General features: G+C 41.4%; 1 protein-coding gene across 7 annotated transcripts in view; it reads right to left on the bottom strand.

Moving 5' to 3' along the window:
- The window catches only part of ABCD3 (ATP binding cassette subfamily D member 3), a 137,260-nt gene that overhangs the window by 4,096 nt on the left and 118,906 nt on the right, over nucleotides 1–14,258 (bottom strand). For 3 of the 7 annotated variants that reach the window (XM_064488740.1, XM_031457638.2, XM_064488738.1), the window contains exons 14-21: nucleotides 12,605–12,696; nucleotides 12,451–12,514; nucleotides 12,254–12,317; nucleotides 6,743–6,820; nucleotides 6,575–6,640; nucleotides 6,384–6,473; nucleotides 5,789–5,908; nucleotides 85–189 (exon numbers count right to left, since the gene is read on the bottom strand). In XM_064488740.1, the coding sequence (XP_064344810.1) occupies nucleotides 85–189; nucleotides 5,789–5,908; nucleotides 6,384–6,473; nucleotides 6,575–6,640; nucleotides 6,743–6,820; nucleotides 12,254–12,317; nucleotides 12,451–12,514; nucleotides 12,605–12,696 (679 nt within the window). Of the gene's footprint in view, nucleotides 1–84; nucleotides 190–222; nucleotides 4,689–5,788; nucleotides 5,909–6,383; nucleotides 6,474–6,574; nucleotides 6,641–6,742; nucleotides 6,821–12,253; nucleotides 12,318–12,450; nucleotides 12,515–12,604; nucleotides 12,697–14,258 lie in introns of those variants that run through there. The other 4 variants (XR_010382178.1, XR_010382177.1, XR_010382176.1 and 1 more) reach the window with 4 other exon arrangements.

Here is a 14,258-nt window from a genome sequence, read left to right as displayed (position 1 = left end):
CTTGCAATCTCCTCTTTGGCCAGATACTCGGCTGGACACAGAGGACACTGGGGGTGGAGGGCACTGAGCACCGGTCACACTTACCTTTCGACAGTGACTGTAGATGTAGCCTTCCACATCCACACTGACTGCACTTGTGCATTCATCCAGGATGGCAAACTGGGGCTTATGATAAAATAATCTTGCCATCTGAAGCATAAAAAGAAATATTTTGTATAATCACATGCAGACTGAAAATTAGTAAGCTAAAACGGATTTACTTTAAATATACATTTACAGTCTTGTAAAGAAAGGGTGAAAATTGTTGTCTCAAAAAATCTACCTGTCAGAAACAATACAAAGAAACCCAATTGTTTTTACTGTCTTCCCGAAGAAAGGGAAAAAACGTAACACATGGGAAATACTGTTAAGAGTAAAACAGAAACTTCTAAGACTGATGTGAGATGAAGTTGAGTTTTTAACTAATATTAAAATTCTCTAAATAAGATTAAAGGGTACACACTTTAACCAAATCTTCAAATTCAGATGACAGATGGCTCAGGTGCAAAAATGGGACTATTATTAAACATTCTGTTGCTTAAGTAATGACAATTAATTTTAAGTGGCCAGCTAACATGCCCACCAGCAGCGTCTGAGTGCTCTTGCCCCGCACCCCTGTGCTCAGCACCGGGCACGCCCAGCTTTCCAAGCCTTGCTTGTTTTGTGCATGAAAATTAACGTCAAGGTTGTTGCAGCTTGCCTTTCTCTGATTAGCAGGAATGCTATTTGCCATATGTAGTTTACTTTCTGGGAATTATTTATTCTGGTTCTTTGTCTATAGATATTCCAATCTGCCATCTCCTCCTAATGACGCTCTCCATGTTGCAAGACCAATGGACACATTTCTATCCTTGCCCAATTTATCTTCTCTGCAACGTACAACTCAGGTGACCACTCCCTCCTTCTTGAGAAAGTGACAGTGAAACCATGGTTTTAAGCTTCCTCCCATTTCTTAGGCTACTGGATATCTTAGAGAACTCTCAGAATTAAAAAATCTAAAACTCACTGATTTTTTTAATTTCTCCCTTAGAATCCATTCATACATTCTCCCCATCTTGAACATTTCAGAAAATGACACTATCAAACAGCTGCTAAATCTAGAAAGCTGTGAGTCCTCCTTGATTTCCCTTCTCCTCCTCCCTCCCACCCCGACCTTGCCACCTTCAGTCCACCGAGTCCTGTGGAGTTCACAGTCTACTCACTTCCCCCATCTCACAATCCCGCCCGCCGCCCGGGCACAGTCCTCTCCTCCTGGACGACCACACACAGCCCTCTTCTTCCTCTTTGCTCCTCTCCAGCCCAATGTCCATGAACCAGAGAGGATCTTCCAAAACTGCAAATCAGAGTTTCACTCTTCTGCTTAAAACCCTTCAGTAATTTGCCATTTCACTTAGAATAAAAATCAGACTCCTTCCCAAGGCCTACGAGGCACTGCACAACCTTACTCTGACTCACCCTCTAACCTCCACATTCCGGCCGCCACTGTCTCCTCTCCACTCTCAGGACACGAGGTGTCTCAGGCCTTAGGGCTTAGCACGTCCTTGTGTCCCAAACGCCATACTCTGCTTCTTGCATCTTTCAAAGTTCTGCCTAAGGTCCCCTCCTCAGATAAACCTGCCCTGATGCCTCCCCGCAGCCCAAGCTGGCCCCTCTGCAGCGTCTCTGCAGCCCTTCGTCCAGGATAAACTGCACCCTGTCCGTTTCTCTGTGTCCCGCATAGGCTGTAACATCCACAAAAGCTGAGGCTCTTTTAATTACTCCTGTACACCCAGCACCTGAATAGCACAGGAAACATTCAAATATCGGATAAATGAATGATCGAAACACATCAACAGGTTTCTTGGTGTTTGTATCTTGTTTGTATGAGGTGAGGAAGGAGAAGCAGCAAGGACAGACCATCAAGAAGTCCGACTGCGCGGAGCCTTTGGTCAAGTCAGAATTTGCTTGTTAGATCACAGAGACCTGAAAATGTCTTTCTGGAAGAAAAGGACTAGAAGAGATTAAATATAGGTGTGTGTGGGGGGGGTAGCACATAACGAAGGAAAGGGATGTGATAAAACCGGATGAGGGAGGGTCCAAAAACACAGACGGAGACACTGAGCCTGTCTCAAGAGGAAGGGTGACGTACCTGCCGAAGCCTGGAAGCACGGCGGTCAGGACGGCCCAGGGCAGGGCTACTAAGAGGAGCAGTCGCTGGAGGCGCGCCCCAAGCGCCCCTCCTCCGCGCTCCCACGGAGCGCTCTGCACGCCTCCGCCACCAACCACCACATCACATGGGGGCTCTCCCATCGCTTGTCCGTCCCTCTCCCACTGCGCGGTCAGCTACTTGAGACGGCAATACAGGAAGATGGTGAAGTGTGTGAGCACGGCAGTCACACTGCTGCCTGAGCTTGCCAAGGCACCCCCCCAGCCCCCGCCAACAGCTTTAACACTTACTAGCTATCTGCCTGGCAAGCCCCTCCACTGCTCTGCTTCCTCTGTGGAGCGGGGCACACACAGCCCTCATCTCACAGGACTGCTGTGAGAATGAAATGAGATAGCCTGTGGAAAGTGCCTGGCACACTGCCTATCACCTATTAAGCACTCAGTAAGAATTAGCTGTCATTTAACTGAAATAATAGTTTCTCTTTTTTCTTTAAGGAAAGGTGAGTTATTTGGCTGAAAGTGGTGGAATCGGTAACGGGTTGTAAAGCTTGAGATTGGCAGTTTTCAAACGCTTATCAGGAAAAACGAGACAGAGGGACAAAAAGAAGTAAAATGACTGCCCAGCCATGCTGTGAGCCCCTGTGAGGCTCAGACACCACAGAAGTGTGGCAGCACCGATCCATCTCATTCCCTCATTTCTTCAGTGGTGCTTAGAAGCTTACGCCCAGAAATGCCAAGGCAAACAGCTGCCCTTGGGATGGTGTTTAAATAATCTGAGGAAACAAAAAGTGGGAAAGGAAGTTAAGGGGAAGGGATCATTTGTCTATTCTTCTAAGAAATATCTCCTGAGTACCTCCTATGTGCCAGGCCCCGGATTATTAAGTCTGTGCTGGACAGGAAAGGAGGCAGGATCAGAAGGGATCCGATCAACTGTAGAAAAGGAAAGGGTCAATATTAGAGAACTCTCAGAGAGTCTGAAGAATGAGGGCAGTTGCCAGCTAGGTAAAAGATTCAGTTACAAAAATGGATTTATAAAAACGCTAAGAATTTTATGACAGCGGCATCTGTGGTAAGGAGGGCTGGGCTCTTCTTCACATGTCTATCAATGTTTCAACTTCCCTATCACACACACTTTTTCAGGATCCAATGTAAGAAAACCCGCTGCTAAACAGGAAGAGCAAGAACAGTGACGCAGAAAAGACAACCACGGGTCAGAGAAGCAAGAGAGCCCGACTCATGACACCAGGCGGAGCGGCTCTGGCTGATGGTGGCTGGACCCCAGTGGATGCAGTGGACACGAGGGCCATGGCACTTGAGACTGCAGGGGGCAGTGAGAGAAGAGAAGTGGACAGGCCACCTGCACGCTGAAGGCTATGCACCGCAACGCAGCCGTTAAGAGCAGGAGCGCTGGGTCAGGACCTCAGTTCCCCCGCTCAGCAAGCTGCTTCCGCGCCCCAAGTCTTCCCTCTGTCCGCACCTCACTTCCCAGGGCTACTGAGAGAATTAAATAGGGCCTGCCATTCAAAACTGAGCCTTCCCTCATCAGTATCCCAGTGCACGCTTTTTGTAGCCGTGACTGAAGACTGCCTGCCTTGTACAGCAGGAACCCGAGAGCGCTTCGCTCTCCTCACTAGATTACCTGAAGGCAGGCACCAGCTAAGGGCCCGGCACGGAGCAGATTCCCAGCTAACACTGAACTCTGTGAAAAGCATATGATAATTAAGTTTTTTCACTGTTAAAATCGTGGAATAATAATATTTCCGCCTACATTTACGCTGACTTTTTTCAAGGAACTTTCAGCCATGTGCTCATCAGGCCTCCCCTTATTCAACAGCGTCACTCCATCCCCTCAGATTCAAATCCTGACTCTCCTGCCCAGGAGCTCCTTTGGTTCATTTGTTTTACACCAACCTTCACTCTTGCAGATTCACTGTTTGGGTTACACTTTTCAAGTTTTTTCTTCCTAAAAATTATGATTTTTATAATTTATAAAAAATGTCTTCTCTTCCCCTCAACTTTTCACTTTGAAAAATTTTAATCCTACTAAAACACTGAAAGAACTGAAACGAATACACATACACTCTCCACCCAACTTCGTCAATGTTCACATTCGTTGCCTTTTCTCTCTCCCTCTAAACCCTTCAAATAGCAAAACAGGAAGCTCTCTTTTAAACTTCACATTCAGTTCTCCAAACACTGGCCTACACAAAGCCCAACCTTTCAACGGCTTGGCCACGCAGCAACGCTGCAGGTGAGCCTTCCCCACTTCCCAAATGGCTTGGTCACGTTCATCTGGCTTTACAGGACTCCTCCCCCCCACCCCCTGTTCTTCTAAGACAGCCTCTCACTGTCTCAGGCATGCCCTTGAATTTCTTACCATCAAATAAAACTCCCTCTTGGGCACCTTTACACCACACATACAGGATTCCTCAGTTCAAACACATTTTTCTTTCTCTGAGTTTCCACTGTGTCCAGTTGTGAATCTCGCCGTATCCTTCCATGCCCTTTGAGGCCACAGCGCAGGAATTTAAATTAGTTTTCTTGACTTGCAGTTACTTCTATAGTCATTTTCTAAATTGACTAAACGCTAAAAATGCCAACTTCCCACTCCTTTAGCTCCTCTTTCCACTCTGATCACAGCTGATATGTCTCCTTCCCTCTGTTTATGACTCATCCGTCACTCTAGATTAATCTCCTGTTACAGCACTAGCCAAATCACAGTGTTAAGTTGATACGAAGTTCATATAAAACGGGTATCATCTGGGCAAAAACAACGTGCAAAACAATCAGGGGCTCGGAGGTAACCAAGAGGCAGGACACAACTGAAGGTGACAGGCAGGCCATTCTACAACAAGCCGCTTCCTCTGCTGTCTTTCCTTGGCTACAGTTTTCCCACTTCCACAAAATTAACACTTCCTCGCAAAAAAGTCCTCTGGATCTGCTCTAACTATGGTATGTCCAGTTAGAAAATGACTCTTTAAAAGTTCTCTCTCTTAACAGAGCACTTGAGTACTCAGAGTATCACTCTTAACATGCCATGTTTGTTTAGGGATAAGTTTAGTCAATTACAAAATTAAAATATTTTCTTTCAAATGTTTCTTTATATTAGGAAAATTTTTAAATTCTAAATAACCTTAGGTAGTTGATACTGAACCCTGAAACAAGGGAACATAATAATGACAGAGGGAAAGGGCAAGAACAGAATAAATAATAAAATGATAATAAAATTAACCTCTCTACTACCTTCACTTACTTTAGCGAGAACAGCCTGAGGAAGACAAAGGTACGTTCACAGGGAAAAGGCACTGAAAGGGATCTCAGAGCCTGACTGGGACCAGTGTGCTACAAAGTTCCCCAACTTCCAGAAAAACGGTTAATGGTACATAATTGCATCTGCATCCTTTCCTTTCATAGGAATATTTATGAATTTTTCTGAATTCCAAATTTACATGCAAGTTAGATTTTTAAGCCCTTTTAGTATCATTTAAACTAAGCCATACTATAATAATTGCTAAATAAAAAGATTAAAACTGTGTGCCTTGATTATCAACACGCTGACTTTATGCAACCAGGTGCATTGTTGTGCAATGGCTTCAATACGTACCGCCATTCTTTGCTTCTCTCCACCACTGAGCACATCCATCCAGTCCTGAACACTGTCCCAGCCTCCTTCACGTTCAAGGATGTGACCCAGCTGGACATTGTCTAAGTACTCCTTCAGCACCTTTCAGCAAAATGATTAAAGATGAAATCAAGCTTAACATAATCCAACATTCTCTATCTTGCTTTATTTTTTAAATTAGAATCACTATAATTCTACTGCCAGTATCACTAAAAAAATCACATTTCACAAAACAATGAGGCATAAAGGTAAACCTGAATCCTTTACTTCCTATTTTTACTAATTTTGACAAAATATATCTAATAGCTTAAAGAGAGTAACACTACTGTATATAATTAAAGGATGAGGGCAATGAGAAAACAAACAATAGAAAGACAAGGTTAAACACTCAACATGTCATATTTAAGTAAGATGGTTAACATCTTTCCTCAGTTTGGAAAGTTCTAATTGATAAGGCTTTAGAAGGCTTCACGGAAGGTCGGAATAAACTCCCTGGCATCTAAAATACTTAACTGATTAAGATAAAGAACCTGAACGGAGTGTTTTCGGTGGGTCTAGGATATAAACGTTTCCTTACGAGGTCAGATATCCCCTTCTTCTTCTGATCTTCTCTTCCATCTGGATATATCACTTGGTCTCGAAGTGTTCCCAGGGTCATATAAGGTCTCTGAGAGTAAAAGAGCAAAAATCATTGGAAGGCAATTTTTTAAAAACAAATAAAAAGCTCTTTAAGTCAAAGATTATAAAACAACTTGAACAAGGTCTTACCTGGGGAACATAAAATAACTTTCCTCGCTCTGGTTTAGTCAGACGTCCTCCAAAAAGAGGCCATAACTATAAAAGCAAAGGAGGGGGAAGGGCAACTGTAAATTTTACAACGTGGTAGATCATATGGCAAAATAAGACTGCAAAATCTTGAGGCCAGTTTGTACTTACTTCACCAAGAACACGGAAAAGTGAACTCTTCCCACAGCCATTTGGACCACAAATTAGAACGTTGGCCCCAGATCGAACCTGAAAGAAAATTAGTCTATGAATTAATTAAACAGGATATATACTCAATGAGCATTTCCTTAGTCAAATAGTTCTATGCTCATGACAAGCTTTCTATTTGTCTGTAAATGTGGTATTAGGTCGATGCAGTGAGGGTATGGTTGGAGAGACCTTTTACTTTTGTTTACTTTCAATTTTTACTTAGTTACTTTCTTTCCATTTAAAAATCACAATTGACTTATCAACTTAATCTCAATCAGAATACAAAGACCTAAAGTGAATTCTTGAAAACAGTAAATACGTATGTATACACAGTCTCTTTTTTAAAAATGGAATTGTACCATTTACATTGTTCTACAAGCTGTTATTATGTAATATGTTTTTCCAGGTCAGTATATTCAGATTCTCCCCATTCTTTCCTTAATAGTTGCAGCGTACTTCATAGTAAGGATGTACCACAATTTATTTAAATGCTCTCTCTTTTGTTAAATATTTAGGTCATCTTCATTTTGTTTGCTCTTTTAATAACACTGCAGCGACACTCTGAGTCAGCGAGCAAATTTATGCACGAGTGAGAGATGTTTCCACAGATCAGATTCTTAGTAATTACAAGTGTTGGATCAAAGGATACATGGATTACAAATATTTATAAAATGCCACCAAATTGCTCTGCAACAACGTAAAGATAAAATCAAATGCAAAAATACCCAGTGGTTAAGCTCTCAACTTACAGTCCCGTGGAAGTGCTAAGCAACCCCGTGAAGAGTCACAGAACCTAGGTCAGGGTGCAGTGAGATGCGAGCGGGAACCCAGCCCCAGCGGGACGAGGGCGGCAGGCAGGTGGGCGTCGCCCGGCTGTGGAGCTCGGCTTTGGTAAACTGCTGAGCCTTAGGTCCCTATTATTTAATTCAGCGAATATGTACTGAATACTCAGGGCCAGGCTCTGCTCTAGGCAATGCAGCTCCACTAGTGAATAAAAAAGACCAAAAAAGCCCAAACAACACAAGCCTCCCCCAGATCTTTACCTTAGCAGCATGCTTTCTAGTGGGAGAGACGTGCACTAAAGTATATGCATAGCAAACAAGCAAGTTAAACAGTGTGTTAGAAAACAAGTGCTGGGGAAATACAGATCAAAGTGAAAAACACCCGCGACTGGGCAGGGAAGGCTGCACCTCTAAGGTGGTCAGGTCAGGCCTCGGTGAAAGTGACAACTGGGCAAAACTTAGAAAGGAAGAACAAATTAGGAATTTAACTGGAGGAAAATGGTTTCAGTCCCAAGCCCACACACAGAAAACAGCTGCAAAGGCAGAGGCAGGAAGGTACCTGCCCTATTCAGCAACAGAAAGCAGGCTGGTCTGGCTGCAGAAGAATGAGCAAGAGGGGAGACTAGTACGAAGGGAGCTCAGAGAAGCGAGAGGAGGTGGCAGGGTTAATGGCAGGCAAATCCTGCAGGGCGCTGAAAGGCTCTCAGAGAACTTTGGCCTTTTCTGATGAAATGCAGTCAGAAGGTGGAGGCAACCCAAGCGCATGAATGCATAAACAAAACGTGGCATATACGTACAATGGAGTATTATTCAGCCTTAAAAAGAATAAAATGCCTCAACATGAATGAACCTGAAGGCATGATAAGAAAATATGACAGACACAAGAGGACAAATACTATGATTCCATTTGCGAGGCACCCAGAATAGGCAAATTCATCGAGACAGAAAGTAGAACAAGAGGTTACCAGGAGCTGAGGGGCGGCGAGAAAGAGGAGTTACTGTTTAATGGGTACAGAGTTCCTGTCTGCTGTGATCAAAGTTCTGAAGACAGCAGTGAAGGCTGCACAACACACTAAAGGTACTTAATGCCACTGAACTGTATACTTAAAAATAGTTAAAATGGTAAATTTCATGTATATTTGACCACAGTTGATTTATAATAAAATACCGCAACTTATGCACATCAGTGTTAGAGAAGGAGCTATTCTGATCAACTCTTCCAGATGAATGATGTCTCTTTTTCTGAGAAATTATTTTAAAGAGTCATTTTGATGGACTTCTTCTAAACACGTATTTCCTCTTCTTGTAAAACTGAATACAGTGGATATTCCCAATCTGCAATGTTATTACACATAACTGTACTCTACTATGACAGTGACATCCTCAGGAGCGCAAGTTCAGAGAGCCATCAATTAGACGGTTTCCTACCACTCCGCATTATTTCAGCAACGTCAGCCATGTGCACTTTTTTCTGCCCCTAACTGCTCATTGCGGTTTCCTCTGTATGCAACACCCCACCACACCATTTGGTGCAATACGCCAGGAAACCCAAACACCAAGTTTGCAATCATGTGTATAAATAAAAACTTGAGTTTTCTGAAGTCCTTAGGTACTCTTTTATGCTCAAATGTCTTAAACTCAGCATTAACTTTTCTTTATTCTGTGGCTTTTGATAAGTGGGACAAAATTTCCAGTTATGACACCAGCTATGTTAAAGCAGGGAAAATTTTCCCATTTTAAAGATTTATAGAACCATTTTTTTTCTTGGTCAAGGTTAAGACTAAATGCCAAGAGTAACTTTCACTGAAAATTAAGTTCTTAATAACACTATATTATTGATGCTCCTGAATTCCTAGGGCAACAAAAGCTGTGAACCACCATATATTTACCAATAAAAATATTCCCCCAGACATATCACTTCTTGGTAAGTCCTACTTCCTATGAATTTACTATAATAAATCCTCAAAATATTCTACATATAAATATTTACATAAAAGAGAAATTACATGAAAGTTTGCTGTACATGGGCTTTAGACATTAAAATATGCTTACTGAAAAAGTAAAAATTTTAGTAAGTTACAACATATTATTTAAATGCCCACATTATAACCTGCAAGTTGTTATTTCTTCAGTCTACGTAAATATGTCATTGCTGAGGTAGTTTATAAAGGAATAAGATATAAAATCTCCTATTTCAAAGAAGCCTAAATTTTATAACCCAAAAGGTAAAGTGATCATAAGGTTGGAAACATTTATTTGTGGTGTCCAAGTCTCAGTTTTATTACATCTCTTTGCAATAGAAAGGAATCCTTATTTTCAAGTAAGCCAGATAGATAGAAAAAAAATCAGATATTAGTAAGAAATGAAGGATGTTTGCTGAATAAAGGAAAACTATGTTAAGAGGAATGAATAACTGTGGACCAAAGGGACAGAAGCCAAAAAAACAGCTCCCAGTAGAGGAGAAAACAAAATGAGAATCAGGGTAGATAGCAGGTGACCACAACATGGTCACAAAGTAGCAAGACTCAAACAAGTACAGGCATAACTGGTAACCAAAGTAAGACTTCCCAAAGGAAACCAAAGTAAGAGCAAAAAAGTAAGGGTCTTCCGGAGATTAAGAAGTAATCAGGACTGGCCAGAAGTATATTAACATTCAAACATAAGGGCTTCAAAGGGAAGGGCTTTGGACTAAAATGCAAGTGACCGCATTAGTGTGGTAACCTTATGACAAAGTGATCAATATCACAGATCATAATCATAATCTATTTACTCCATATATCTGTGCATACAGATCTTAAATCCCTTCTCACTACACTTAAGCCACGTGGGCATCTGTATCGTTGGTGTATCCTATGTTTGCATAAAGACAGAGGTGAGGGAACGTGGGAGAAAGTGCCAAGAGGATTCCTCAAAGGAGAAACCTCATGGGCCTTTTCACTCTTGGGCAGTGACGACAAAGAGGCCACTGGAAATCTAACAAAGATGGGGTTCTGAGCTCTGAAATCGAGCCCCATGGGTGGCCACCCACTTTGCCGAGGAGCCCCATCTATCTGACAGGAGCACCCAGAGCTAAATGAGAAAACACCTTTGTCATACTTGTGCCATTAAATATTTACCAACTACGTTCACATTTTCTCTACTTCCCTTTGTGTTTCCTGGCTTTAAAATAAACAAGACAATTATGACAATGTAGAATACTCATTTGTTGAATAAACCCAAAGTACTCTGCCTAACTAACGCTTTCCATTGTTACAGCTCCTGAAAAGAAAGTGGAGGTGTACGTGATAAATATACGTGACTAAGAGTAGAAAAACTGAAGACTGACCTATGATTACAGCACTTTGAGAACAAATTCAATAATTATACTACTTATTTTATAAACTATCAGACAACATTCCTTCAGCGAAAGCAGCTGAAAAGAACCCCCACGTACAACACAAAGTACAGAAGGCCATGGATTCTAGAGCTGTGCTGCCCAGTGCGACAGCTGCAAGTCACATGTGGCTATTTAATTTAAAGTTTATTAAAATTCAGTAAAATCTAAAATTCAGTTCCTCAACCCTACTAGCCACATTTCAAGTGTCCAGTACCCACATGTGGCTACTACACTGCACTCTGCAGATACAGAACATTTCCATCACTGCAGAAAGTTCTACTGGACAGTGTTGTTGGAGAGAAATGGCATCTGGAACTGGAGAAACAGCCTACGTGATAGAAAGCCGTTATTAACCTTCAAGATTTTTCAAATGTAAACTATTCACAAAGTCACAATGGACACATGACCTAAATAGTAATCCTTAGGTCTGTGAGAGGCTTACAAAATCATACAAAAACCACTCATCTTTTGCTTTTTCTTTTTAACGTGGCCTGCTGCATTCCCTTCTGGCTAGCAGACTATGCACTTGGCGTGAGCTGTGGCGTGACCTGGGTGTGGCTGTCTGCGGGGCTGACAGTGACATCAGTGACAGGAAAGTCTGTATTTCATCAGTGACAGGAAAGTCTGTATTTTGTTCTTTAGGTATAGATGCTCCTGCACCACCAAAACACCACCAAAGCAAATTATTTTAAGGAGACCAATGCTGTATTTGCATGTTTAAACATGCACCTCACACTGGAGGCTCCAATTAACTGTATCTTCTACGGCTTTCTTGAGATGGACTTCATTCGCAAACAATTTTTTGACAGCAGTATTTGAACCTTTGAAGTTCTGTCAATAAGAAAATAGATTTCTTACTGTTTCAAAGACTTACTTTTTATTTTTCCTTCCAGTTTTATGGAGATATCACTGGCATACAGCACTATATAAATTTAAGATGTACAGCACAATGATTTGACTTCCAAACACCATGAAATGATATCATAATAAGTTTAATAAATATCCATCATCTCACATAGATACAAAAAAATAGAAAAAAAATTATGTGCATAATGAGAACTCAGGATTTACTCTCAACAACTCTCACGTGTAACATACAGCAGTGTTGCACATTTATCACACACATCACATCCCTACTGCTTATTTATCTTATAACAAACTTTGCAGCCTGTAAAAAGGCTTACATTTCAAAGCAATTTTTGGATTCAGAGACTAGGTAAAGCCTTAAAATTATTTTAACTATTCAGACAACAGTTTTTCATTTCACATTTTGAAGATGATTTAAGCATTTATTATAATCATGTAAAAACTTACTTCAAAATTAAGGTCTCGGATCAAGATATCTCCATTTGGTGTTGCTAAAGGAACATGGTCAAATCTATGGAGGAAATTAATAAAAAGAGAATAATTTCACATTAAACACTAAGCACATGTAGCTAAAAGAGAAAGGCTACTGTGTAGTTTAGCAAATGTTTATTTTGGGGTGCTAAAGGACCCTCCTCTATACGTACTTTATAATGTTGTCTGCATTGATGATTTCTCCAGCACCAGGTATCAAGGGAATGCCTTGTTCTCCTTCAATACATTACACGGAAAATCACTATTAGAGCACTATGTTACGTCAGCAGAAACTCATACTATGTGACCTACTGCATTCGTATTTACCCTTTTCCTGTTGCGAGACCATGGTGCGTTCATATTTGCCATGATTTAAGTCCTTCAGTACTTGCATTAATTCTGTAATTCGGGCAGTAAAACTGAAATTAAAAAAAAAAAAAAGGAAGTCATAATCAAAACTTCAAAGGCTATCATAGCTTTTATTTTTATTTATTTATTTAAATATAATTGATATATGACATTGTTAAGTACATATCTTTTATTTTTATACAAACTTAACTAAAGTTCCTAAAATTATTAGTTTAGATGAAATAACTTAAAAGAAGTCTCATCAACATAAAGTATTAGTAACAGTACACATGTTTCATTATTATGTTTCAGTAGGAGAATAGGAACATGAGGCTAAGAAAAGAAGTCTCAGGGGGGTCCCACCTCAGCAGCTCCTTACTTCATCACCAGTAGGCCAGGACGGTTAATTGCCACTAGAATTCTAAGGAACTTTCTAGCAGATACCACAAAAGGACTAATGCGAGTGCGTTCCTCAGACCCAGGGAGCGTGGAGCTTGAGCCCCCGCTGCCGTGAGCTGTAAAGCCATGGATACAGCTGGTCTTGCTCTGAGAAGTCATTTATTTTAGGCAAGCCAAATGCACATTATTTCCCTGCAAACGTGGAAGAATCTGGAAGACTCCTCTCTTTCCCCGAAGAGGGGAGAAGATGAAATGCTCTTAGTATTAGACAGAAATCGCTATGGTGATAGAGAGAAATCAGAACTAATGACAGGAGGCTGAGGAGTATGAGGCTGACAGGACAGTCAGAGCAAGAGCACTAATCAGAGAAGCAACGCAGGATCCTCCTGTGAGTAAAAGGCAGAAGCTTCCTAAAGGAACAGAGCAGCCCGCACGTCAGGGCTGCCAAGGACGAGAAAAGGTGTTAACAAGCAGGAGGGGTGGCAGCTTCTCAAGAGGAGGAGACCCCTCGTAATTGTTTACAACTTCTGTCTCGCCATGAAGACTCCCTAACTCCAAAAGGTGGAGAAACAGGAGGAAAGGAAACGAGGAGATTAATCCCAGGCCGCCGCAGTCATCCCACTTCTTCAGACGGCCTGAAACTTACGGTGCTTCTTTACATTACAGTGTTTCTTATACCGCAGCAAGCCCTTTATATCAGACCCTGAACTACTGGAATATTTAATTCCATTTTATGGCCTAAGAACAATTTTACTAGACAACGTGACCGCATTTACAACTAGACCTACAGAGATCACAAGGTAACATTTTTTTTTCCCACTAAAATCAACTTCATCTTTGTTTGTTTATCTTATGCTAGGTTGCCAGTATCAAAGATCTAAGGGGAAAAAAAGTATGGTAGGGGACAAAAAAATTCAAATGAGAAAATTCTATTCACTAACTTAATAGTCTGTGAATTACAGAAAAACTGCCGCAACTCAGCATTTCCCAGCATACTGAACACCAGTGTGCACAGAGCAGGCAGCCTGAGAACCACTAACCTAGTTTACGGCTCAAAACAGCTACCTTAAAGAAACATGAAAAGTTCACTAACAGAGAAGAATCTTCCTTAATTTTCTATCAAAATCAGCTTCCAAGGCTAGGACATGAGGCTTAAGTTGCCCCTTATCTTAACCTCAACTGAGCACAACCGTTAAGGATAACATGTATTTTTAAAATCATTCTCTGCAATTGC

This window comes from Camelus dromedarius, chromosome 9, assembly GCF_036321535.1.
Source record: "Camelus dromedarius isolate mCamDro1 chromosome 9, mCamDro1.pat, whole genome shotgun sequence".
Classification (NCBI taxonomy): domain Eukaryota; kingdom Metazoa; phylum Chordata; class Mammalia; order Artiodactyla; family Camelidae; genus Camelus; species Camelus dromedarius.
Note: the sequence above shows the minus strand (reverse complement) of the source record. Positions and strands in the feature narration are given on the sequence as shown.